The 26,950-nt window shown below is 43.0% G+C and overlaps 3 protein-coding genes across 9 annotated transcripts in view; 2 read left to right on the top strand and 1 right to left on the bottom strand.

Annotated features, from left to right (window-relative positions):
- Window positions 1–454: 454 nt before the first annotated feature.
- LOC121693621 (mucosal pentraxin-like) lies at window positions 455–1,631 on the bottom strand. The gene is made up of 2 exons (XM_042073164.1): window positions 1,574–1,631; window positions 455–1,376 (listed from the first exon to the last, which is right to left on the bottom strand). Exons 1-2 carry the CDS (start codon window positions 1,629–1,631, stop codon window positions 769–771), a joined length of 666 nt encoding a protein of 221 aa, XP_041929098.1. The 3' UTR covers window positions 455–768.
- A 7,464-nt stretch (window positions 1,632–9,095) lies between these two features.
- Window positions 9,096–16,080, top strand: LOC121692691. Its single transcript, XM_042071501.1, has 13 exons — window positions 9,096–9,116; window positions 9,460–9,575; window positions 9,672–9,987; window positions 11,764–11,956; window positions 12,140–12,416; window positions 12,522–12,825; window positions 13,146–13,338; window positions 13,526–13,694; window positions 14,227–14,524; window positions 14,735–14,950; window positions 15,070–15,211; window positions 15,469–15,535; window positions 15,629–16,080. The coding sequence occupies exons 2-13, from the start codon at window positions 9,461–9,463 to the stop codon at window positions 15,952–15,954; spliced, it is 2,616 nt and encodes an 871-aa protein (XP_041927435.1). The 5' UTR covers window positions 9,096–9,116; window position 9,460; the 3' UTR covers window positions 15,955–16,080.
- Window positions 16,081–17,441: 1,361 nt separating this feature from the next.
- heatr5a (HEAT repeat containing 5a) overlaps window positions 17,442–26,950 on the top strand; it is a 44,363-nt gene continuing 34,854 nt past the window's right edge. For 4 of the 7 annotated variants that reach the window (XR_006025317.1, XR_006025316.1, XM_042071493.1 and 1 more), the window contains exons 1-14: window positions 17,442–17,618; window positions 19,388–19,618; window positions 19,835–20,046; window positions 21,063–21,171; window positions 21,444–21,593; window positions 22,253–22,424; window positions 22,766–22,923; window positions 23,139–23,388; window positions 23,715–23,849; window positions 24,875–25,125; window positions 25,398–25,509; window positions 26,033–26,185; window positions 26,365–26,464; window positions 26,784–26,893. Coding sequence is in view for 5 of the 7 variants with exons in the window: in XM_042071493.1 (XP_041927427.1) it covers window positions 19,472–19,618; window positions 19,835–20,046; window positions 21,063–21,171; window positions 21,444–21,593; window positions 22,253–22,424; window positions 22,766–22,923; window positions 23,139–23,388; window positions 23,715–23,849; window positions 24,875–25,125; window positions 25,398–25,509; window positions 26,033–26,185; window positions 26,365–26,464; window positions 26,784–26,893 (2,059 nt within the window). In the remaining 2 variants the exon portion in view is untranslated. Of the gene's footprint in view, window positions 17,619–17,760; window positions 17,836–18,052; window positions 18,312–19,387; window positions 19,619–19,834; window positions 20,047–21,062; window positions 21,172–21,443; window positions 21,594–22,252; window positions 22,425–22,765; window positions 22,924–23,138; window positions 23,389–23,714; window positions 23,850–24,874; window positions 25,126–25,397; window positions 25,510–26,032; window positions 26,186–26,364; window positions 26,465–26,783; window positions 26,894–26,950 lie in introns of those variants that run through there. The other 3 variants (XM_042071492.1, XM_042071490.1, XM_042071489.1) reach the window with 3 other exon arrangements.

Raw genomic sequence — 26,950 nt, 5'->3', positions numbered from 1 at the left:
ATGAGAAGTTAAACCGAGGTCCTGACTCACTCTGGTCATTAAAAAATCCCATGGCATAATTCCCTGGTGTCCTGGCTAAATTCCCAACCTCTGGCCCCTGAGGCCCCTGCTCAAACATCTCCAACTACTACATTGTAGCTGTCCTCTCAATACCTTCCACTTTTCCATGGTAATAATTGTTTTGCTAAGGGACATTCTATACCAGAGACATATAGTATCTGTCCATGGATATATCAATACATGGACTACATAGACTTACATGGACTTTTAGAAGATACTTTATTTTTTCATCACATCAGAAATATTTTAATGCTGTATAGTCTGGAAGGATTTGCTTTACCAAGAAATCCTTTGGTTGAATCATTTTGCTTTTAAAAAGACGTTAACATTACACATTTACATCAACATTAAATTCTGAGTAATTTAATGAAACAAAAAAGATACAATGAGGATATCTAAAGACACATTTCATCACGTAACATTCAGGTTCTCTGAACACTCTTTGACCCTCATCTCTTTCCATGGTAATAAGAATGTAGGGAGGTAGGAATCAAATTTGATCATGTAATATTCAGGGCTTTTCTGAAAACTTATGTACTGACATACTCTTTTAAACTTCAAGACATCTTGTGGGAACATTACTAAGTTTGTGCCACAGGTAAAATGAAAGAGCCCAGTTAGCCTCATAGCAGCAACATATAAAAAGCTTGTATGGCAAAAGATCACACTTTTAATTTGTTTCTATTGGTCATGTTAAGCTAGCAGGTTTCAAAATCCTCTACCAGCATATTCATGAATAGAGAAATCCATCCTTGCCCAGTTAAGGTAATTACCAGGCCTGTGCACGAAACCCTGCATGTAGCTCTTGATTTCACATGTAGAAATTACATGGTCCCACATGTGCACATCTCTAATTTGTCCAATGAAAGACTGACTTGCATCAAACCCTCCTCCATAACTATCCTGATCCTGACCTAAAATTATAATGGGTGGCCCAGAAATAGATCCACCAGGAGAAATAGTTTTCTTCAGACTGTGGATCTCATTGATAATCAACTGAGCCATACCAGTGCCTGCATCCCAGGTTGCACATATAGAATTCCACTTATTCAAGTTGTTTGGTAAGCCATAGAAATCATCCATGCTGCCAGAAGCCCAGAAGTGATAAACTTGGCCTTCTATTCTAAAGAATGCATAACTGTTTGTTTGTGCGGGTGTGTCCATAGAGAAGAGTACAAAGTTATCTATGTCAGTGCGGAACCTCAGGCAGACGGTGGTGGAGAACAGGATCTTAGACACCAATGGGGCCAATCGCACGTGAGCTGTGCTTCCTTGTTGTGGAAAGGAGAAAACTTTCCCAGACAAGTCTGTTGTAGCTGTAAGATATCATATTTAGCATTAATACATATTGTGTATTCCTCTGATCACTGGTCAATTAGATAATCAAGAGCTATTAATGTATAGCTGAAGATTCTGTGAAGTTTTAGGGGTCACATGTCAATTTCAATATGTAAATGATCTCAATATGTGAATTAATTTAGTCAAAGTTTAATCAGTTTATGAATACTCTGACCTTGTGCTGCTACACTGCACAGCGTTACTGTAAGGAACACTAGCTCCAGCTTCTTCATGGCTTTAGGATTTGTTCTGTTAAAATAAAATTAAAACATGCATTATGGGTTAGCAAACATACACAGCTCAAAAATAGGTTTGCTTTGTCATAATCAAATGTAAAATGCAGTCCTCAGAGAGCAACCAGCTGCTTTGTTTCGCCGTCGGTAGCCTATGATATGCTTGAGTGTAAGTTAAGCGCATGATTAATTGATTGATTGATGATTAATTGGCTATCAGTGAAATGGAGGAGTAGGGGGAGGAGGAGGGATAATTTCGCAAATGCCAGAGTGCCCTAAGGAAAGGAGGCCGGCTTAAATACCCTGGCGGCAGTAGGCAGGTGAGTTAATTGCTGTCAATCATCCCTAAGCTCCTGCCGAACTTTGTTTAGAAAACATCATTAAGTAAACAAAGTGAGGCTTATAGACCCTTTCAACAATAAAAACAAAAACAATGCTTGAACGTTCTATTTGGTTCCCAATCTACTTCCTCTGCATTAAGATAACATATGGAATGTTAAAAAGGAAGTCTTGTGGGGCCAACTATGATGCTGATAATGGAACTCTCTTGAAAGGGTCTATAGCCTAAGGCAGAGCCAGCGTTTTCTCTACCTCTCTGGCCTGAAATAGATCAAAATGATGTCAACATATGAGTTTTTACCGATTAGATATTATGTAGTATGGAATATACCAACTTTTTTTTCCGAGTCTGCAATTGAAAATACAGCTTAGATTTCTTCTGATTCAGTTCCAGCCCTCAGAAAGAGAAGTCACAGCTCAATTGTTATCAGTGAGCTACAGAGAAACAGACAGATTGAGACTTACATATATGTTGAGTCATCTGCTGTTCACACTCATGACTCATGACTGTTGTGCCAGATACAACTCAAACCACATCATCAAGTTTGCAGATGAACAGTAGTAGGCCTCATCAGCAACGACGATGACTCAGCCTACAGAGATGAGGTACACCAACTCATCATCTGGTGTGACACCAACAATCTACATCTCAATGTCAATAAAACAAAGGAAATAACTGTGGACTTCAGGAGAAATCACAAGCCACACACACCCCTCACCATCAATGGCAGCGCTGTGGAATCAGTGAAAAGCACCAAGTTCCTGGGGGTGCACATCACTGATGACCTGTCATGGTCAACCAACACCACGTCCCTTGTCAAGAAAGCACAGCAATGCCTCCACTTCCTACGCAGGATGAGAAGAGCCAGCCTCCCCCATCAGCACTCACTACAGGGGTGCCATTGAGAGCATCCTCACCAGCAGTCTCTCAGTCTGGTATGGTAGCTGTTCTGTTGTTGACCGGAAAGCTCTACAGAGGGTGGTGAGGTCAGCTGAGAAGATCAACCATCCATCCAGGACATATACCCATCCCGCTGCCACAAAAGAGCCACCAACATCATCAAAGACCCCACCCACCCCACACACAAACTGTTCACCCTCCTACCATCTGGCAAGCGCTACAGCAGTATGCGTTGCAAGACTACCAGACTCAGTCACATATTTTTCCCACAAGCCATCAGACTGCTCAACTCACTCATGAAAACTGGACTATAAACACCCCCCCCCCCCCCCCCCCCAAGACCTGTGGAACTGTGAAAAAGGCAAACTCAATGTTTGCAAAATACTGCTACGTTGCACACTGCACTTTGCACTTTGCACTTTTGCCATATTGCACCTTGTGTTGATCTGTATACCTTTTAAATATCTATTTGCACTTGTCTAGTTGTGTCCTATGGTTAGTCTTATGTTTAATTTATGCTTAGTGTGTGTCAAATCTTGTTTTAATACTGCACATTGGAGTGGGAGAAACTACATTTCTGTCTGCTGTGTAATGTACTGTTGCATGGTTTTGATTGACAATAAAGTTGACTTGACTTGATATATGACATAACCATCAACAGATTGCATTGTGCTCTGAAAATAGATGGCAAAATAAAGCATGATTATCACACATAGTGTAATCTGTGTTATTTGACCAAGTGCCCCCCATTCAAATGTCATGGGTGAATAACATAATCCATATATGATTGAGGGGCCCTATCTTGTATCACATCACATATGTATCACATAACATAAACCGTGTTATTTGACTGAGTGGTCCTATTCAGATATCAGGGGTGGAGAACATAAGTGACTTCACGTAGGGCCTCCTGAGCCCTTGGACACCTCGGCCCGGTAGGCCCGTTCAGTAATCCATCCCTGGGTGGACCACAGATGAGAATAGTCTGGATAGTGTGACGCCAGCAAGACGATGTTCCTTGGAGGAGCACAGTGGTCGAAGGGTGACATAAGCCTTTATAACAGCACTTACGTAAGTGGGTGCAGACCCAACAATCACTTTGTATGCAAGTATTAGTGACTTGAATTTGATGCGGATGAGTAAGGGTAGCCAGTGGAGCTCAATGAATAGTGGGGTAACATGGGCCCTTTTTGGTTGATTGAAGACCAGACAGGCTGGAGCGTTCTGGACCATCTGTAGCCTTTTTACTGCACAGGCTTGAAGGCCTGTGAGGAGGGTGTTACAGTAGTAAAGGCGTGATATAACCATGGTCTATAACCGTCACTTGCAAAAAAGCACTTAATGAGGCCAAGTCAGCTTACTATTCCTCGCTGATTGAAGAAAATAAAAAATAATACAACATTTCTGATAATAATACTGATTTAATGAACTTTCAATGACAAAATTGCAACAATTAGAGATAAGGTCAATAACCAATAATCAGTTTCACCAAATACACATACTCCATTGCTGAACAATAGTGAAAACATAATAGAATCACAGATGAGACCTGGAACAACATTTAATTAATTTACACCTATCCACATATTAGACCTCACCTCCACAATTTCCTCATCAAAATCTGTAACTAGTCTACTAGACCCTATACTCACCTTCTTAGGCTCTCTCTTTCTGCTCTGTAACTGACCCTAGGCAGATGGGTCAGGCCCTTGAGTCGTGGATCTGCTCAAGGTTTCTTCCTATATGTATCTCCAATTCTAGGGAGTTTTTCCTTGGGCCAGGCCTTGCATGTAGCTCTTGATTTAACATGTAGAAATGACATGGTCCCACATATTCACATCTCTGATCTGTCCTATGAAGGCCTGACTATCCTGGAACCCTCCTCCATAATTATCCTGATCTTGGCCTAGTATTATGATGGGTGTTCCAACAATGGACCCCTCAGCCTTGTGTGATTTCTTCACACTGGATCCCATTGGCAAAGCCAGGCAAGCTGAGGACAGGACAGGGGCTCTGCTCCATCGTCGTTATGGTAACCAAACAAGTCTTCTTCTGTCAAGGTTTGTTTCTAGGTTTTAAGTGTTGTTCTTCTATGTGGTCCACCTACTGGAGGGGAGTGTTTACAGCAGTTCCGTTTCACACATGCGCAGTCTACGCGTCACTTTGACGCGCGGTCTTAAATTTCAGTCGACTCATGCCGTAAAGATGACGCAATTCTCGTCACACGCTCACCAGTGCCGCATGCTCGGGACGCAGACGCGGGACTGTACCATAGGCTTAAGTCTCACATGAGCTGTGCTTCCCTTTTCTGGAAAGGAGAAGACTTTTCTCGACAGGTCCCCTGTATCTGTGAGTGATATTGTTTTTTTTTTTGTTTTTTTCTATAATTTTTTGTTTATTGTTTTTCCAAGTACAAATATAAACAAACATGATACTGAAATGTGGTATATGGCACAACAGGGGGAAAAAATCAAGAAATTAAATTAAGAAGTTATACCACACATTGTTATATGAAAACAATGATACACAGAACCCCCCACCCACCCATACATACATACATACATATATTTACCACAAAAAAAAACACAATTAAAATAAAATAATAATAAAATAAATAAATAAATAAATAAAAACACACAAAGCCTGCATTCTACAGAGAAATGTCACTACAGTGGTTTGTCTGTTGTCTATTTAATTAAACAGTGTGTACCCAGCTCTAGTCCGTCACAGAGGGAAGGCTCAAATTGTCTATGTAATGAGAAAGACAACCCCATGTTTTATAGAACCTGCGGGGTGAGTGATATTGTTAATGACGAAATACATGTATGGATGTGGAACCACAAGCCACTAGTAGTAGTATGTCATATTTTGTTATTAATGTATATCTGAAATTAAGAATCAAAATGTATAGTTCTAACGCGGTGATACCACACTACAAGAAATAAATGCCAGGAAGACCATGCTGAGTTGCCTCATGGCTCTTCTTTGTCCCAGGATGAAAATCTTTTGTAGCCTACGTCAAAGAATGTGCATATTACAACTGACACACATTTCAAGCGTTCACTATCAGAAATTTGCCAGATAGAATAAGTGTGGGAGCTCTTTATCTACAGTAGGTCACTAGTCAGGGTCCTGACGAGCAAGAACGACTGCTGGGAAGTGGAGGTGTGGCAAAATTTCCTCACGTTCCTCATGAACTTCCGTTTGCAACGACATTAAGAACAGTGCTATTGTCATTATGAAACAGAATTGAGTAATAATTATTTGACAATACACATCAACAATTTATCTCTTCTGCAACTGAAAATTCATACAACTACTTTGATTCCTACCTTAAACTATTCCAGAGAGTAAATTCATTGCATGGTTATTACTGACCGACTGGTGCACTTTATAGAGAGTCCTTCAATATGAAGCCAACAGAAATGTTTTCCACTGTGAACAAACACACCTGACTTATTCTCATGGATTGGAATGAATGAATTTCGTGTAAACAAGCTGTTGGTGCACTTTATGGCCCAAGAAAATGCTTCATAATCATGTACAACGAATATGGCGTTAACTGAGGAAACACACCTGACTGATTCTCAATTATTTTTTTCTAAATGATTTTGAAGCAAACAAACAGACTCTTGTGTCTCATGACCTGGATTAGTACCATTTGATGAAATAATTAATTGTATAATAATAGCCATAATAAAATTCAAAGTTACAATTAATATTCCTTTATCATTGACTTAAATTGATTTACTTAAAATTTCAACATTTTGGTAAATGATACTTTTCCATCCAATAACTCTTGTTCAGTATAATGGGACCCACTAGGGTCTGCAATTTTATAAGCATTGGTCTATTTGTAAAAGTCCTGCTTTAGCCCTCATAATGAAGTTGGCAGATGGTTAGGCTACTAAAACCCTTTTCAAAGCTCTCTTCTCTTTTCAAAGAGAAGTAACTGCTAAAGGTGTTGGGTTGGATCATATATGATTAACAGATAAGCCTTTGATAGAGAGATAATACTTTGGAAGTACATAATTGTTGGTTAAATAATGCCAGCAGTATATCTGTGGCTAGCCTTTAAAATAAAATTGGAGTCAGATTGGTGAAGAAATCATTTTAATTCAACTAAGCCTCATTGAAGACAGAACATGTATCTTCCCGGGACACTAGTGTATATTTCCCGGCTTTCAAGACCATGTGATAAAGTATTCAGAGAAGCCCTGGATATTCATCGAACTGGATTCCTTACTTGCTTCCATTTGCTCTACTTATAGCCTGGAACACATTTTCTTTATTGATATGAGTTGAAAAGCTCTTAGTGTCTCTTTTGTATTATACTTTGTTCAGACTTCATTGTGATAAATATTGACATTTTGACCAACAGCAAAAATGTTGGGCAAAGGTATTTTGTGCACTAATTAAATACTTCAACACACTATTTCTGATGAAATGAAAATAAAGTATCTTCTGTATTGAAGGCCTTTTTTTTGTTAAGCTATTTCATAGTGTGCACATTTCATATGGCAAGGCATACTTTGGACAAAAGCATTTGCCAAATACCATAACCATAAAAACATAGGGCCATATTTACCAAGAGTGTCTAGCTTGCAGATCGCATGATGATCATCTGTGACTAATGAAACTCCAATTAACAAAGGTATGATTATCCAAGAGATGTTTCAAAGTTAGTCACCTGAGTACACGACGATGAAAAATGCAGACTTATAGTTCAGATATTTCAAAAGGGGTCTGTGTTATGTGCAGTTTAATAGAGCTTTATCTCTTATATCTCTGAGCCTTTAAGAGGAGTTTGTGAGCAACCCAAACCCACCTATGCTACATGCAATTGTAGGCCTACATATTTTTCAATAGGAGCAATGTGCTTTTAAAGAGCCTTTTGAAAAAATAAGGTTCACAGAATTAAGATTTAATTGACTGGATTCTCAATTTCATAACAGACAACCTATAACCTATAACCTAACCTACGACCCCCCCTCACTGATTTGCTGTAGTGCACTTGGGCGTGTCTTGACCTGTATTGTGTATTCACATGTGCTGGTGTGTAGTTTCTGGGCCCCCTGCCACGGTAAACCCTTTAGTCCTGTTTCCTGTGCTTTCACTATAGGCCATTGGCCATATAGCGCATTGCGCCACATCCAAGTGCAGCCCACTGGTTTGTCTGGTCAGTGATTGTTGGGTGTAGGCTTACTGCCCCTTGGTGTCTTTTCTAGCCTACTTGTTAATAAAATAGATTTATTTTTGCAACCATGTCACAGTCTTGAACAAACCTGTGTTGCCTTGTGGTGTTCAAGCAGTTCCCAAACTAGTTCATATAGGGCAAGTGTCAGTATGCAGGGAATTTATGTATTGAATGGACACCAGCTTTATAACAACTTTGTCTCCCAGTGTGAGAGAGCTCTGTTTTGAAAATGTTTTAGCCTAGCCTATAAAACGTGTTGCATTGCTTAGAGCACCTTTGATTCTAATTTAAGTATCACTTATCTATATAATACATATTTTATTCTCTCAATTATTTTGTAGGTTTGTATTTGATTACTTAAACATACATAATATTTATTTACTTGTTTTATTAAGTGCCCGTGTTCTCTAGAACTGTATCTAAAAGAGTTGGCCAGAAAGGACCTGACATTTCCTTAGCCTCTTCCGTGTCTTACATGCCAGTCCAAATGGTGGCAGTAGCTGCATTAGTGTAACGAGGGGAAAAGTCATTATAGACGAGGGAATGTTTAGGAAACGGAAATGGTACACGTTTTCTTCGCAGCATTTCTCGTAAAGTCAGGTACTTCACTAGTCTTTCTTTTTAGTTCTGAAAGACGAAAACTTTCAAAGACAATTGTATTAATCACTCCATGATTAGTAATTTGTCTCACAGCATAATTTTACTTGAATGTATTCTTTTTAGAAGATGGCAGTCTTACCGATTATAATACCCCATGTTTTGCCAAATTTTGTGGTAAAGCTAAAGGCTCCTCTGCGCTGCTGAACAGCAGTCCTATAACACATTCCTTAGGATTTCAACATTGGGATTTGAACATAGGCTACTTACAAATAATTTTGCATATAATACACGGCGAATAGATAATTGTTTGAAGCGTTTAAACGTGTCTGTTTTGTTACGGCTATCTTATGTGGATGTTATATTAATTTTTAGTTGGGTTATGATGGGTTTTTGCATCTTTGTGCATTTTTTCATACCACAAAGCTACCTATCTGTCTTTTGCAGAGGTGTGAGTGCAATTTGTTTCATTTATTTTAATTGAGTGATATAAAAATGTATGTTGTGTTAACTATTTTATAAGATCTTATTAAATCTTAGGCTACTATTTCTCCTCAGCTAAGCATTTTTGCCCTGTGTTTGGTCTATCAGGATTTTAATTAGGCCTAATGACCTTGATAATTCCAAATGATTGGAAATTAGCTTGTGGTTTTATTTTATTTGTATGGCTTTGTGACTTTGTGAAGCTTTCCTAGGGTGTATTTCCTTGCAATGGCACACTGTAAATTCAGTTTTATGTCTGTAATGTGTAAGACTAATGATAATTATTTTTGTCTAATGTCCCTCTTCTCTAGGATGTATTTCCAGCTTTATAGTGAAGTAGAACAATATTTACGGTTCCACACCTATAAACCAGACAAAAAGGAAGGCAAACGTATTAAAAGAGCAAGTAAAAAGTTTTTCTGGAAAGGTAGGCCACAGGAGGTTGATTTACAACATAATTGTTACTCAACATCTGATTGTGTGTGAAGATCTGTGCAAATTTACATCTCCTCGCTTCCTCCAGATGAATGCCTTTGGCATTATGATGGCCGAAGGCTACGTAAAGTTGTACGTGACCAAGAAGAGGTGAAATCTGTGCTTCAACAGTATCACAATGACAAACTTCATAAGAATGGCGGGAGGGTACTCCAAGAGGTGGCAAGACGCTTCTACTGGGGTTCCATTACAAAAGATGTTAAAACATGGATCGATAACTGTCAGACATGCAAGCAGACTCGTCGAAAACCCGTCCGTGGACCAAAGACAATGCACTGCATCTGCTATGGGTGTGAGAGTAGCCTGGTATCAAATGGTGAAGATGAGAGCCTGACCTTTCACAGGTATCACCAATCATATGAGAATTGCATGTGATATATTTAGTGTCTGGGTTTTGTTATTGTATTGGCTCTGTGTGATTCAGTTTGCTTGGCTGTTAGTGGACATTACAATCATTACTTGTGTTGTTTAATACATCAGCACTTGTGTGGGGCTATGATAGGTAACACTATTACTGCCTATGCTGTCTACCCTAGGGAACTGCCTATTGAGGCTTTCTAGAAGTTATTATGACCGCCGCGCATATTTTTCTTTTTTTTCTTTTTCGCATGTCCAAATTTCCGTCAAGGATTCCTGGGACACTGTAAGACCGGGGTACACGAAACTTGGTGGGCATGTAACCCCACATGGATAGCATGGAACCATCGTTTTTCGTTTTGATCTGTAGCCCCCCCCCCCCTGGACTGGACCCCCCGAAAGGAGGGTAGGGCAGACACAGTGTTCTGTGAATATCTCGAGAACCGTAGGGTTTAGGAGGACCATGTCAATGTCATGCCATGCCATGTCAACCCATTCCATAACCACTCATTTAATGTATAGCGCCACCTAGTTAAACACAAAAAAGTAAAAATGAGGTGTTGTAATCGCAGGTATCTGTGACCTAACATAGTCAAAACTGCACGAAATTGGAAGTTTAGGATCATTATGACACCCTCTGAATGCACGCCAAGTTTCGTGGAATTCCGTTCATGGGGGGCCACACAATAAATTAATTTATGTTACTATACACCAACTGGCCTGTAGGTGGCGGGAGACAGTTTTCTGTGAATATCTCGAGAACCGTAGGGCCTAGGAGGTCCACCTTTTTTTGGTATGATGGTCTTAAGGGGACATGTCAACCTATCCCATTACCACTTATTTCATGTATAGCGCCACCTAGTTAAAAATTAAAAGGCAAAAAATTTGGTGTTTTCATCACAATATCTCTAGGTGACATGGTCAAAACTGCACGAAATTGAAAGTGTAGGATCATTATGACACCCTCTGAATGCATGCCAAGTTTCGTGAACTTTCGTTTATGGGGGGCCTTACAATAAAATAATTTATGTGTACATTTAGTGACCGTACACCAACAAGGATTCCCGGGACACTGAAAGACCGGGGTACACAAAACTTGGTGGGCATGTAACCCCACATGGATAGCATGGAACCATCGTTTTCGTTTCGATCTGTAGCTGGACTGGACCCCCCGAAAGGAGGGTAGGGCAGACACAGTTTTCTGTGAATATCTTGAGAACCGTAGGGCCTAGGATGACCAATTTTTTCTGTATGTTTGCCTCCAGGGGTCATCTTAACCCATTCCATGTGCACACATGTGCATAAACAGATACACACGCACACACATACATTCACAGTAATCCTACGTATGACACATACTCACACAGTAGACATATGTACACATGCATGCACATGCACAAACACAGGCACATACGCAGGCACACACACACACACATAAACATAAACATGTTAAACATAAACATGTACACGCACACAAGAATTTCTCAGAATTATGAACAGGCAAGATGGGGGTGGGGTTGTATAAAATGAATTTTACATGTGAAATCTATGAACTAATCATGTTTTGGTACTTGTTGTCTAGCAGATACCAGTGGGAATTGAGTGTGGATAATGCAATTTAGTGAGACAGTTAGAATCATATAGGCCTTTCAGCGTGATTTATTTTTGTGGAAAAAATGTGCTGGACTGGGCGGCGGTCATATTTTATACCGCTCTGCGGTACATCTAGTTTGGTCTTTTTATTTGGTCTTCTCTGCTACCAGATTCCCCTTGAGTGATTCCAAGAGACGTGAGCTTTGGATCTCCTATGCCAAACGGGACCATTGGTCTCTCACCCCAAAATCTGTCCTTTGCTCCAAGCACTTCACAGAGGACTGCTTCGATTACTCAGGAGAGAGTATATCTCTCAAATCTGATGCAGTCCCCACTGTGCCAGTGTCCTCAGATGGTAAACAGGTAACCTGCATATAAATGTCAATGTTGTCTCTTTTTTTAAACATATTTGTGTTTGTTTTCAGGGCATATCAGAGTGTGCCCTGGAATAAAACCCATTCTCTTGCTCCATGCTTCTAAAATTGTAGATAGTTAGATAGTTCTGTGATTGTTCATTAAAATGTTAACCTCTGACAACTTCAACAGGAAAGCAATGAAGATGACATTGGCCCTTTCCAAGATCTCCCTTCATTAGAAAACACAGAACATATAGAACATCCATATGCAATAGATTCAGAGAGGGGGGAGTTGGCGAATACTGGCGATCAACTGTGGGAAAATGACCTAAACAGCAAAAAGGAGCTTCCTTTCTCTCGGTATGATGCTGTGGAGAGGTACTTGAGGACAGGGTCATATTCAAAGGAGACAAGTAAGACAATGAAGTACACAATTAGAAGAGCCTCAAAGCTCTACCGCCTGGAAGGTAATCTAAGCCACATGCAATGCTATACTTGCAGCAACACATAAGCTTTTTTTCCCTGCATTTGTATATCCTTCTCCCACTCAATTCAAATTCCGTTCTGTACAGATGATGTTCTGTACTACTGCCGAAGAAACAAGCGTCGTAGAGTGCTCCGAAGCCGAGCGCAGGTGAATGCGGTGCTGAGGGAATTTCATGATAACCAAGGTCATTACGCCATAAACCGATGCACTTCAGCCATCGCTGAGAAGTACCACTGGGGAACGCTGATGAGGGATGTAGAAATGTGGATTGGCAACTGTCAGTTCTGTCTTAATATGGATGAATCATCACAGAAGTTTCATTGCTGTGTGAATGGCTGCAAGAATCACAATGGGCCGGTGGAGAGGACACTGGGTCTAACCTTTCATCGGTAAGGTGATGTCCATCCACACAGGCTCTGATACCACTCCCATTTACATCAAACATACAGTAGGTCTGTTTTAGATAATCTGATCATACAATATGAACATTAAATCTCAGAGTATTTACACAGACACTGTTTTTTATTATTCTGGGTTGATCCATCATATTTATTCTATTCACTTTATTGTACATTGTCTGAGAGCACACCAGAAGAATGTCCGATCGGATTGGTGTTCACCTTCTGAACCATTCGTGGGAGCATTCACAATGTTTTGTGTTGTTAGGGACAGACAGAGAAACAGAGATTTTTGTGTGTGTGTCTTTCAGGTTTCCGTTTGATGACCCTGAGAGGCTTACCCAGTGGATCAAGAACACGCATAAAAGCAAGTGGTCTCCACTCACAAGATCAACAGTCTGCTCCAATCATTTCACTGAAGACTGCTTTGAGCGTGTGGGCAAGGAAAAGCTGCTGAAAAGTCATGCTGTGCCCACCCTGTCACTTGGCCAGCCTCAGCTAGAGGTATGACGTAGTAGGCAAACTTTTATTTAGACACCTTTGTCTGAAGCGAAATTGAGTTGGTCATTGATCATAACACCCAAGTTGTTTGCAGCTTTGGCTGGGGTCAGTGATGAACAAAGATGGATGTAAAAAACAGCTAAGATTGTCTGGACATGTTGTCACGAATTGTTTTTGTGTCTTCATACAGGCAGCAGAGGGCTCAGATGCAGAAAATAACTCAGAAAATATCCAGCAGACCTTTTTCTCAAAATATGACGCTGTGCACAAATACTTGAGCACAAGGGTCTATCCTCCTGGTTTGAATGCTGTGGAGAAAAACACATTGCGGAGACTCTGTACAAGATTTGCTGTACATGGTAAGCCTGTTCAATATACCCAACAGTTGGTGTATGCATTGTGACCACTATTGGTCTTTGGAACAGTTGTTTTAGCAAAGAATGTCTCCCTTGTACCTCACTGATATTTTTTAAAGACTTATACTTTAATGATTAACACATTAGAATATATGTTAATGTATATAGGTCAAGGTCACTATGACCTCATGTTTTTGTGATTCTCTGGATAGCTGAACTCGTGTGCATTACTCAGGGCAATAACTCTACTTAACTTTCAGATTTAAAGGTGCAGTCAGCAATGGCGCAGGAAGTCACGTTTGTTTATGTTTATAATTATATTCAAATGTATCAACAGATGCTTTTTTCAAAAACAACGTTCTTGATATTGGGCCTCCTACAATGGACAGCTAGCGGTTGTGAAGAGATGATTGCTGAATGTGACAAAAAATGTTATGGGCTTGATATCGCGTACGATCGCTGACTTCGCCTTTAACAGAGGAAAAACGACATCAATTCCATGTATTTCACATTTGTTTTCTATTGTATTGTTCAGATGGAATACTTTTCTTCACCACCAAATGTAACCGGCGCAGAGTGGTCAGGAACAAAGAGGACGTCCAGGCCACCCTCACGACGTACCACAATGAGATGAATCACCTGGATGTGGACAAGTGCACCACGCTCATCTCCAAGCACTTCCACTGGGGCTCGCTGAAGGCCGACATCCAGAGGTGGATCCAGAGGTGCGAGGAGTGCTCTGCTGCCCGGGCGCCTCCCCCAGAGCCCTGTGCCAGTCCAGCCAGTCCACAATGCAATGACCCTGAAAATGTCAACCAGACCCAGGCAGCAAGGTGAGTATTGAATGCTCAAGGTGTGTGAGGAGCACCATTCAGAAGTGGCTTTAAGGAATCTTGAGGAAGCCACAATTGAACAGTATGGTGAGGGTCTAAGGACCTTGTGCTTTTATGCATCACGACTACTGTTTTGTCATGGCAACATCACTTGTTGCTCAATGCTTATATAATTTCAATAACAATACAATGTTGTTTTTCTTCTGCAAGTCCTTCAGACACAGATTCGGCCAGTCCAGCTGGTGGGGATGTAGAACCAGCCAAAGCGGTTGCTTTGTCAGAGGTGGTGGAAACAGTTCACCAGGGCTCTGGCCACCCGTGGCATCCTGCTGTTAAGAGAAGTGATCCTCTGGATGGCGCCAGTCTCCTCCCAAACAAGCGTAGGAAAGATGGGGACGTGCTTCCTGTGATCATTGCCTTACAGAGGTCTGTGTCATCGATTGTTCTATAGGCATTTTATGTGATGGTAACTATGGACATAACACAATGACACCTCTCTTGGAAATACGTTCAGTGAATTGGTATGTATTGTTTTGCATTTGTAGTTACCAGGTCCATTTGAAGGATAGTTTGCCTGCACGGGAAAAGTTTGAACCTTTGCGAGCAAGGACAGTCTTACAGCTGTGCTCACAAGCAATAATTCAAACACAAAAAGAAACCAAAGATGACAATGCATGTTACACACGGGTAAGATATTTTGCTCAGGGGTGTATATATTTAGTTCTTTTGTGCTGCTGTTTATTATTTATTTACATGCTGTCCTTATTGATGCCTTACTAATGCAGATGACAGTGTTAAACAGGTCGACAGAGCTTTCCTCATGCAAAGCTTTTCCTATGCCACACTTAATGAAATATAATTTCAGCAAAGCATGTTCTTTCAGTGCACAATGAATGTAGTGTGTTATTATTGACATTACATCATCTGTAATGTCTGTTTTATAGATTGATGCTGGCCTAGTGATCTATTTGACCTTTTTTGACGCCACTGAAGAGATAATACCAAAGATGGGTGAGTACGAAGCAGCATTTAAACAGAGTTTAGTGACTAAAATTATATTAATTTTACTCAAATAAACATGAGGGGATGTCTCTTTATCAACAGTCAGATCCTTGCTGCAGGCCAAGTTGTTCCATGTTAACGGACGAGAACTCTCATCTGTGCTTGATCTTCCTGGAAGTGTTCTCATAGTTCCACAAGACTCGCTGACCGGAACACTGAAAGACAATAAGTTTCAGTATTTGCAGAGAATTGATGCTTCACATGGACAGCGGCTTTATAGCAGCTTTGTGTCCCAGTGTGAGAGAGCTTTGGCATCTTCCAAAAGATGTGTGGAAGCCAAATGTGTCGTCAAGCACGGGGTTTACGGCCAGAAACAGTCAATTTACCTCACTTCAGAGGAACCACTCACTCATGTTGTGGAATTCTAGAGACACCTGTGGGTTAGAAGTATTTACTCAGATATACATATTTGAGGGAGTCTTACAGACCTTTTCCAGTATCTGAGAAGATGTGGTGTGCAATATGTGTAAATAAAATCAAAAATAAAAATCGGATTTTAAAGTGGTCATTCGTTAAAAAACCATGCGGTATGTTGTAGTGGAAACACACATAATGTTTGCTACAACATTATTCTGGTTCCCTTTTCTAATTAAAAAACCCTCCATACCCCAATAGTTTAGCTTTCATAATGTGTAAGAGAACATGGACATCATGAAATCCGTTCAGTGCAACCAGTCTAGACAAGGAAAAAAACAAAATTGGAAAGTGACAGGTTAAGATGACATAAAATCACTTCTGTTCAGGTTGGGGTTGCCAGTGTCTCAGTAAGGGGATTGTTTGTCAGATGTTTATGTTTAAGGTATTTGGCAAATGCTTATGTTCAAAGCAACGTACAGAATATAAACACTACATTATTCATTAAGAATAATAGCTCCAAATAAGCTGAAAAGCCTACATTATAATACAGATGATATATACAGATGATTGTCCCCACCTGATTACATGCAGTAGAGTACATTCCACAGAGCACTCTGCACTATCTGTGTCCAGGGAGGTAAATGATTCCCCCTGGCTATGAATCCAAGTAGGTTGTTTAGTGACAAACCTAGGTAAGATTACCCAGAAGAAGTTGTAAACCTGATAAAAGAACAGCCCGAGCTCTTCTATTTGAAGGTTTACCACTTCTTTTGGGTTAACTTACCCAGATCTGCCACTTAACCACGTACTTGGAGTACACCCTTGGTTTTGGGTGAAACCTAGGCCTATGTCATTCGTGTGATCTGTTTGTGACTTACTGTTTCATTGCCACTATTGCGATTGAGCAGCTGTCTGCCTTGGGTGACTGTTAGGCACTATGGTCTTAGTGTGTGAGAGAAGAGAAGTTAAAGATATATCAAAGTTAGAATTTGCCGAGAAACAGGCCTACAATGTTTATCATCAGGATCTGTTTGAGACTGGGCTGTTTTGGTGTGTCCGACTGCACAAGAGAAAGTTTATTGTCAGAGACCAGCAGGTGGCACTATTGCAATTCTAAAACAGCAGTCTGTTTCGTGAGACCAGTCAACACGCTGCAGCCAAGGGCTTCTCGCTTCTCCCAGTCAGAGGTCCTTAATTGTAATGAAGCTTTAACATCAGTCGCAAAACAGGGCCTTTCAATCACTGTTTATAACGTTACAGTGTTGGAAGCTATTATTGTACGTTTTGCCATTTTATTTTTAGTCTAAACTGTTTTAATCTGATAACAATTACCCCAACTTCCAATTCTCCCACTCTTGTGCCATGTCTCTCTGATAGTTATGTTTGGTATCAGATCAAATATATTATCTATGTAATAACTGCATTGTTAACTAAGTTTTAGTATTATGTTTAGTGAACACGTAATGACCCACTATACAACAAGCAGTGTGGTGGGTGTCTGCTCTGGCGACTCTTTCCAGCTTGGTAGTTGGTAGGGCTCCCTCCAAACAGCAGCGGCAGTTCTGTTTGAGCCTGAGGTAGAATTCTAGATCTAGCGAACACTTAACAGTAAACGCACCTCCTTGAATGGAAGAGCGCTGAGGCGAGCGAAGGAGCTAAATATCCTTTTTCTCAGGTAACATTCCCCGCTGACTTCTTTTAACATTTGTTTTGGATTTGCACAATCTAAGGTGTGTTTTTAGGTTTGCAGCACCTTGTTTGAATCGGTCCGTCATAACGGTAACTAGAAGCTAGATGCTATGCTAACTTGCTGTCGTACGGAACATCAGCTGAGGATGCGAATTGCTGGCTAGTGGCTAATGCCACTAAACGTCCTCTTAACTTCAACTTCGGTAGCTGCCTAAATGTTAACTATATTTTCTTTCGAAGAGTTACTGGTTAAACTAAAACCTTCACACCATTCTCCCTTTTGTGGAAGTTTTAATTTGCATGGATATGTCAAGCAATTTCGATATAGCTAACTTACTGACACATCCCCAATCTTAATGGGTTGCTAGCTGTGTTCTAGCTGTTGGGCATTCCGTTTGCCAAGAGTATCTGCTACCTTTATCTACAAACTGACAAACAGCTGACGATAGTCATTACTAACAACGAATTTAGACTTGGATTGAGGGAATTATGTGTCTTTCCAGCGTCAGTATTGTTGTAATACAAGACGAACGATTCAAAGCTAACACAACATTAATGTTAATTCATTGAGTTAACGTAACGTTATCGTTATAACGTTAGCTAGCGTGCTAGCATGTTTTAACCGTATTTTCTCATCTTCATGGGTTAAAGTTACTTGGCTAACGTCAACTTATTTTGCGTAAGAAGTTGTTTTTTCATTACTTGTATCATACGTGTGTTTTTACGTTAATTGATAGGGCTTGTTAAGGTGCCAACTAAGTTAGCCAACGTTAGCTTGGTTAAAGTTGTCTGCGGGGTGATGGGAAACAAAAGTTTGGGGCTAGCAAGGTACTTCTACGCAAGATCACACCATTCAGGCTTGGGTAACGTGTGAAATATTAGCCACTTGGTCTTTATATTGTGTCTATTTGTCGAGGACCAGAGAGACATCATGGTAACTTAGCTATGTAGGCTACCTCTTTTCCTAATTTGCTAGTTTCGTGCTGCTTGGAATACATATTGATCCAAAGCTGTAACTTGGCCAGTAAAGTACTTATTTCGTTTCTCCACTGAAGGATCGATGTAGTTATGGATGATGAAAATGTCTCCGTGGCACTTTGGCCACTGCTGACAACGCAGGTTGTTGACGAATGTTTTCCACAACTGAAGCAGTAGCAGCAGTAGGCTCACATTAACAGCTAAGACTAGTTATTCGTAACGTTTGTCCTTTGATCAGAATAAGACCTGACGAGCTGCTTTCTGAAAAGTCTTCTGTTTTCGGCAGTAGAGAATGCCGTCCAGCTGTAAAGTGTGTTTGTGCGAATGGCTTGTGCGATCCTGTTGGAACTTGAGGGTTTCAAATGAGTTGTTTGCGATCAAGCTGGAGCAGAAGGAGGGAAAGAGACGGTTCCAGGCCCCTGCAGGGCAGACTGAATTATTCATAGCCCCCATCGTCTCATATGAGCTTCATTAAGTGACAGAATTTCTTGTCTCAGGTTTAAAGGGAGGAGCTGCATCTTTGATCTGATGAGTTGTCTGGTTTGGTTAGCTCCAAAGTATCATAAAAGCTGCAAGAAAGTCCCACACGATTTTAATAATTCTCTTCTACCCTTTTTCTGTCTGTGTATTGATGGTGAAATGGAACAGTCTCTTTCAGCATTTGCTGTGTCTGGATCGTAATTTCGATCCGATCTCCGATCAAAATCAGCCTGTTTGCATATGAGTCTACTTCCCCTGTTATGCTGCCTCATGTTTCTCACTGTGTGTGTGTCTCAGATTGTAGAGGTGATGGTCATGGGAGTGGGCAACATCTGGCTACCCTGAGAGAGGCAGCACTTGCTCTGGACCTCTCTACCAAAGATGGCGGGAGGTGGCTTCAGAATGGAGCATGCCCACACGCTGCTCCTCAACGAGGAGGCCTGTGGACAGCTAGGGGAGCACCAGCGGGCCGAGTTTGTGTACGAGTGGCTGCGCTTCCTCAAGAAGCTGCTGCCCACCACAGACCGAGTAAGAGACACACACACACACACACACACACCCCTGTTTGTCCTGCTGTCTGGATGCAGACGGGCTGCTGGAGAGTGGCTAAGAACACATCCAACAAACACACATCTCTGTCTAGTCTACAGTCAGCCAGTGGTGTGTCTTGCTCTCCAGCATCCTGCTGTCTGCCACTCACTCACACTGACTGTATTGTGTGTGTGTGTGTGTGCGCTCTCGCAGGCGGACGTGAAACAGAAGCAGAAGCGCCTGGTGGAGCAGCTGCTGGCCGTGCTAACGGGCTCCCCAGGCCCCCCCGCACGCCGGCTCTTGGCCCAGTGCCTGGCGCTGGTGTACCGCTACGGAGACTCGCTCAGCGCATCGCTGGCCCTGGACCGCTGCAGCGACATCATCCGCAGCAAGGACGACTCGCCCAGCGCACTGCCCACCCGCCTGTGAGTGACGCCACTCAAGATCGATGGGCATCAGAGATGGCTTATTTGACCACTAACTGTTTGGCTAATGCCATTGCATACTAGCTTACTTATCTGTCCAAGTGCTGATACTAGATTATTTGTTTATCCACATATTTATTAGGATACATATTTATCCTAAATCATAAAAACATAACAAACTGTTCCAGCCAGTCACCGACAAGATGCACATTTAGGAGAGTTTCAATTGCACAGGAGGGAGTAGCGAGCGAGCTAGCTCTCTGTTTTGTGTGAACGTCAACAGAAGTGACGTTACCCAACGTCGCTTAGAGCACCTTTAACTTGGGAGGCTTTTTGGTACTATACTTAAAGATGTTAAAAGAATACTTAGGATTTCCATAATGTAGGTCTGCCTAAACTATCTGCACTCCAGTGTGTGTGTCTCATTTTAGAATGCTGTGCTGCATGGTAGAGGAGGGGGATGGGACAGATGTGTCATTTATATTGAAGGGGATGATATGGGGAAAGAGGTGCCAGTATAGGGTTATAAATGGCCAGTGGCCAAATCTCCTTGGGACATGCTGGTGTTGAGCTCTTCAATACCCACAGAGTGCTGAGTAGTTTTGGCCTCGTGCCACCGGTTGGCCTGACATGAATGTTAATGCGATGTAATGGGGTGTGTGTCACTGTGTGGGCCTAAGTTAGAAAAATCTCCATGACTGCTCATTTAGTAGATGTGTTCAGAGAGTAATGGCCTCTGCACATGCAGTGATTTATTAATCAGTCAATTTACTTATTTAAAAATGGATGTCCATCGGTGTTGTATAATGTCACAGGCTCTCTCTACCTTAGTCTCTTGTTCTGTCTATCTCCACCTTGTTTCTCTGCCCAGCTGTCTATATCCCTCTCTTCATGCATTCATCTCTCTCTCTCTCTCTCTCTCTCTCTCTCTCTCTCTCTCTCTCTCTCTCTCTCTCTCTCTCTCTCTCTCTCTCTCTCTCTCTCTCTCTCTCTCTCTCTCTCTCTCTCTGTGGCAGTGCGGCCATCACTTGCGTGGGAGCGCTGTATGAGCAGCTGGGTCGTCTCCTCATCAGCTCGTTTAAGGACTCAGTGGGGACCCTCTTAAAAGCCATAAAGAGCGCTGAGGTACGGCTCCAGCACGTCACTGTTCAGGCCTGTGGGGATGAATGAAATAAAACTATTTAATGAAAATAAAAAAGAACTGAGAAATTGAAATGACAAAAGTAGAACTGAGAGAAACAACAAATTATGTTGTAGTAAATTGATTATGTAAGAAGTAATTGTAGGTCTGTTGTTGTCAGGCTATAATTTATACAATTAATCATATTTTGAAGGGTTTTATCTATTGGTATCAGAGCATGTGTAAATTGTTTGTGTGTGTGCTGTGCTGTGCACAGTCTCAGGGGCGCCATGAGATCATGCTGAGCGTGGAGCGTATCCTGCGGGGCCTGGGTGTTAGCGCTGTGCCTTGTCACAGGGACATCTACAAGGCGGCACGTGCCTGCCTCACTGACCGCTCCATGGCCGTCCGCTGTGCTGCCGCTAAGGTCAGTCTCTCTCTCCATAGGCCAGTAGGAGCCATCAGGCAAGAAATCCAGACATTCCATTCAGAAATCCAGACAGTCAGACAGACGGGGAAGACTGTAGTTTGTACTTAGACTAAACGTAGTTGCAGTGTTTCCAGAGTTGAATTATGCCTGATATTTACAATACCAATGGTACAATATTAATGGGAATAGTTATGCTCAGATCAGATTGCCTAAAAGGACTTTGCCGATACTACCTGGGAAATCAGAGAGATGCCACCTAGACTGCCCAGAACAGCACTGAATGTTGACTAGTATTCAGAAAGGGGTGGGCGTTGAACTGAGCCTAGTGTTTCCAATGCTCCTGTAGCAAGTTAATGGTTATAATGCATGTTTCATTTGGACTGTAGTTGTCTTAGGACCTAGACAGGGGTGCGTTCCCAAAAGCATAGTTGCTAACTAAGTTAGCAACTTTGTTGGTTGCAATGCAATTTCCCATTGCCAGCCAACTAAGTTGCTAACAGGTTAGCAACTATGCTTTTGGGTAACGCACCCCAGTATACTAACTGATCAGTGTTGTTACTACGAAGCTGGTCACTGGGAACAGCAGGGCCTGCTGTCATTGGCCTGTAGTGTTGATGCTCTGTGTGCTAACTGCTACCATTGCTGTCCCTGTGCAGTGCCTGCTGGAGCTGCAGCGGGAGGCTGTGTTCCTGTGGAGCTCGGAGCTGGAAGGAGTCACCACGCTCTGCTTCAGGGCCTTTGAGGGCTCCTGCTACGACGTGCGCGTGGCCGTCTCCAAGCTGCTGGGCACCCTGCTGGCCGCCGCCTTACAACCCAAACAGCCTGTTGGTGAGTTCCACACTCTTTGTAAGCCGTGGGGCACTGGGATGTAGGTTCCACCCTGTATAATCTATTGTTATTGTGTGTTTCTATGGAATTTTAATCTCTTTTCACATCTTCTGCTGGCATTTATTTTAGGAATGTCTGACAGTGCTGTGCAATGTCTAGCTTTTCTTTGTCTGGAACATTTAACGTGCTGTGCTTTGTTTGTTTGACAAAGTCTGACCTATTACCTCTCAACATGCTTTTGAGGTTGCTTTTGTTTTTGAGGTTGCTCTTTAAATAGATCTAAGGCCAGCTATTTCTGTGTGTGTGTGTGTGCGTGCACGCTTTTTGTCGCCTGGTCTCAGCTCCCCGTCCAGGCGGGAGGCGTATGTGTGTGGAGGAGGTGATGGAGCTTCTTTCGGGTGGGTTCCTGAGAGGGGGGGCTGGTTTCCTACGTGCCAGCGGCGACATGCTGAAAGGAGGCAGCTCTGTCAGCAGAGACATCCGTGTGGGCATCACTCAGGTAGGCCACATTTCTTTTTCTCTTTCTCTCTCTCTCTCCCTCTCTCTCCCTCCCTCCCTTTCCTTCTCCAGTGTAATTTCTGAATATTTCACTTTTCCCATCAGATTAGCATGTGATTTGTGTTGTCCCATAGACTCTACTGCATTAGAAACAGTTGGAGTGAGCTATATGTGCATGGCTGATTACTGTTGCCCCTGTGTGCTGCTCTGTGGCAGGCCTGTGTGGTGTTTGTGTCTGCCCTGGGCAGCGCCTGGCTGGAGCTGAACTTCCCATCTCTGCTGGCGCTGCTGCTGCAGCTGGTGTCTCACCCGCGCGCCACCCAGAGCCCGGCCGACGCCGCCTGCACGCGCCGCTGTGTGTCCTTCGCCCTGCGCGCCACGCTGGGCACGCTGCTCGGCGAGAAGGCCCAGGTGGCCGCTGCCAAGGAGCTCTGCCGTGCCATCGGACCCCAGAAGAAGGCTGCAGGTCAGGTCCTAACGTGTGTGTGTGTGTGTGTGTGTGTGTGTGTGTGTGTCATTCTCTCCTACTTATTCTCACACTCTTTTTTTTTTTTCTTTCTTTCTTTATTTCTCTCTCTCTATCTCTCTCTCTCACTCTTTTTCTAACTCTCTGTATAGAAGCATTGGGGTTTTGCATCTTGTAATTTGTTAATTGGAGCAAAATGTTTTAATATGTCGCCCGCCTGCCATTTTCTTCTGCAGGAAGAAGGTAGCTTATACATGTTGTTGCGTGACTATGGCCTGTGAAGAGACCACTCATTCTGTCTCTTCCCTTCTCTTCCTGCGTATCAGAAGCGTGTGCAGCGGAGGTTAACCCCGAGGTGTATTTGAACCAGCACATCCTGGTGTGTGCCCTCCTGGAGCTGGGCAGCCTACTGCAGGGACTGGGCTCCACGGCCACGCCACTGGTGCAGGACTCCAGCATAGGTGAGACACACACACACACATACACATACACACGCATGTATATTAAAATAAAAGTTTACACTCAAACTTAACTACCTACTCACTCTCTCACACACACACACACACATGCACACGCATGTATATTAAAATAAAAGTTTACTCTCAAACTTGACTACATACAACCACACACACATGCTGCACATGCACACGCATGTATATTAAAATAAAAGTATACTCGCAAACTTAACTACACTACTGGTCAAAAGTTTGGGGTCACTTTCTTTTCTTTCATTTCAATTCCACTCCATTATAGACAGAATACCAGTTGAGATCAGGGCAGCAGTTGAGATTACATTATGTGCTTACATAATTGCAAAAGGGTGACTCCAAACTTATGACGGTAGTGTACATACTCACTCATATACACACACACACACACGTCACATTGAAACAGCAGACAAAAGCATACAGATGCACACCTTCATGCATCTACTTGCTCATGGTTGTGCACTGTTCCACTCCTTTAATTCGCTAGCCACACATTCTACTCCAGATGCAGTTTGATGTAGTGCAGCCAGTCAATAAGGGCTAATGGGGGTTATAGGGATCAGAATGGAAAACAACACTTGAGAGTGCAGCAGACATGGTTCAGCCATAGATGGTCAAAACCTAGCCTTTTCTGTTCTCAACATGTCTGGGAGTGGGGGACTATAGAGAACAGAAAGAGGCACATTACTGAAATTCCAGCACCCACACAGTGTTCATCATGCCTGACTCGAGAGAGACTACTCTCCCTTTTGTGGTTGACACCAGACTGGCCTTTCATTCCTGATTGCTGAAAGCACTCACACGCAGAGTGGTTTTAAAAAGGTGTTCTCTACAGAAGTACCTCTCTTTCTCATCCTGTGTGTGTCTTGTGTGTATCATGCTTTGTAATCCGTTTCGAACCCTGACATATGGTTGCAATTTGACTCATTCTTTGTGTGTGTGCGTGTTTAGTCCCATGTTCAATGTGTCTGTAACTGCCTCTGTGTGTGTGACTACAGGTCTTTTGGATTCGGTCATCTCCGTGCTTCTCCATCCCAGTGCGTCGGCCCGCTTGGCGGCTGCTTGGTGCCTGCGTTGCGTGGCCGTGGCGATGCCAGCTCAGGCGGCAGTGCTGCTGGACCGCTGCGTTGAGAGGCTGACAGCGCTGAAGTCCTGCCCAGAGGCGGTGGCGGGCTACAGTGCAGCTGTCGCCGCCCTGCTGGGAGCTGTCCAGCAGTGTCCTCTGGGAATACCCCACAGCAAGGGCAAGGTAGGAACAGTGCTCTCTTAACACGGGTGGAGCTAAGCCTCGGCCTGTGGCCAGTTAAATTGGATCTCTAAAGCTTATTACCTGTGACAATTGCAGGATTGTGTCTGTGTGTGTGTGTGTGTGTGTGTGTGTGTGGTAATTCATTGTCCCTGTTTATTAGATGGTAATTCATTGCCCCTGCTTATGAGATGGTAATTCATTGCCCCTGTTCATGAGATGGTAATTCATTGCCCCTGTTCATGAGATGGTAATTCATTGCCCCTGTTCATTAGATGGTGCTGGAGCTGGCTGAGGATCTCCTGCGCTCAGCTGCCCAGAATAGCCGCATCTCCATGCAGAGGGCTCAGGGAGGTTGGCTGCTGCTGGCTGCCCTCAACACACTTGGTAAGACACGGCAGTTTGACTAACACACACACATAAGCAAACCTTGCTAAATTATGCTGTGTTTGTCTGGGCAGTCAGTGTGACCACTGAAAGTCATAAAGCTGTATCTTTATCTGCTGTTCACATTGTTTAATAATCACAAAGGTTAATATGGGTTCATACTCAGGATAGTCATATTTGATTTGACCAGTTATGATACACTTTAGAATGTAGTACCGGTAATCATTTTGCTAAGAAATGTGTTTCTCAGTTAAATATATTGCGTGCGTGCCTGCCTGCCTGCGTGCCTGCGTGCCTGCGTGTGTGTGCGCGTGCGCATAGGCCCTGCAGTTGTGGGGGATCTGTTAAATATATTCTGTGTGTGCGTAGGCGCTGCTGTTGTGGGGGATCTGTTATATATGTTGTGTGTGTGCGCATAGGCCCTGCAGTTGTGGGGGATCTGTTAAATATATTGTGTGTGCGCATAGGCCCTGCAGTTGTGGGGGATCTGTTAAATATATTGTGTGTGTGTGTTTGTGCGTAGGCCCTGCAGTTGTGGGGGATCTGTTGGGGCGGCAGTTGCTGCTGCTCAGGTGTGCCTTCCCCCCGTCCGTGCGGGAGCTGGAGTCCGAGCTGCGGCGAGGAGACTGCTTCACCTGGCAGGTGACCCTGGAGGGCCGGGCTGGAGCTCTGAACGGTGAGTGTCTGGACTCCCAGCTTTCAACTAAATGGCTTTCCAGAAGGTTCTGTCCATGTCTTCCCCTGTTCCCCTGATGTGTGTGTGTGTGTGCGCGCGCAGAGTGTGGGTTGTCCTCATAAATCCATATATGCTCATTCAGTATTTATTGAGTGTATTCTGTGTGTGTGTGTGCGCAGCTCTGAAGAGTCTGGTCTCATGCTGTGGAGAGCTGCTGACCGATGAGGTGTGGACTCGCTTACAGACGCCCCTGTCCTGTGCTGTTGCTCTGCTCAACCAGTGAGTCTGCTAGCCTGCTACTCTTCCCTTTATTTCTCTCTCAGTTCCTGTTGTTCCCCCCCCTCAGTTCCAGTCCCCCCCCCCCCCCCCCCCCCCCCCCCCCCCCCCCAGCCTTAAGCAGCCTTGGCCAGATTTAAATTAATCATGTGATAAACTGAGTATGGACACTGTCCTTGTAAGTAAAATAAACAAAGTGCCACCCACTGAGGGGCACTAGTCTGCTTCCTTTTTTGTAAACGTTTACTTCAAGATTTCTGTTTTGAATGGAAATTTGGTGTTTTGTTTTTCTGTGCTAATTTGATATGGTGCAATGGTTCAGCTTGCCCACAGTGGTGAAGTCCTACGGCAACCAGGTGAAGAATGCTACCACACTCTACAGGCTCCGAGTGTATGAGGTCCTTGTGCTGCTGCCCCCTGAGACATACACAGGTAGTGTGTGTGTGTGTGTGCGTGTGCGTGTGTGTGTGCGTGTGCACGCGCTCAAAT

Source organism: Alosa sapidissima, chromosome 19 (genome assembly GCF_018492685.1).
Source record: "Alosa sapidissima isolate fAloSap1 chromosome 19, fAloSap1.pri, whole genome shotgun sequence".
Taxonomy (NCBI): domain Eukaryota; kingdom Metazoa; phylum Chordata; class Actinopteri; order Clupeiformes; family Clupeidae; genus Alosa; species Alosa sapidissima.
This window is presented reverse-complemented; position numbering and strand designations above follow the sequence as displayed.

Coding starts and splice junctions, on each gene's coding strand:
- LOC121693621 (XM_042073164.1), bottom strand. CDS start 1,631: ATGAAGAAGCTGGAGCTAGTGTTCCTTACAGTAACGCTGTGCAGTGTA. Junction 1,377..1,573: donor GTGCAGTGTAGCAGCACAAG/GTCAGAGTATTC, acceptor GATATCTTACAG/CTACAACAGACTTGTCTGGG.
- LOC121692691 (XM_042071501.1), top strand. CDS start 9,461: ATGTATTTCCAGCTTTATAGTGAAGTAGAACAATATTTACGGTTCCAC. Junction 12,826..13,145: donor CTGGGTCTAACCTTTCATCG/GTAAGGTGATGT, acceptor TGTGTCTTTCAG/GTTTCCGTTTGATGACCCTG. Junction 15,212..15,468: donor ACAATGCATGTTACACACGG/GTAAGATATTTT, acceptor TCTGTTTTATAG/ATTGATGCTGGCCTAGTGAT.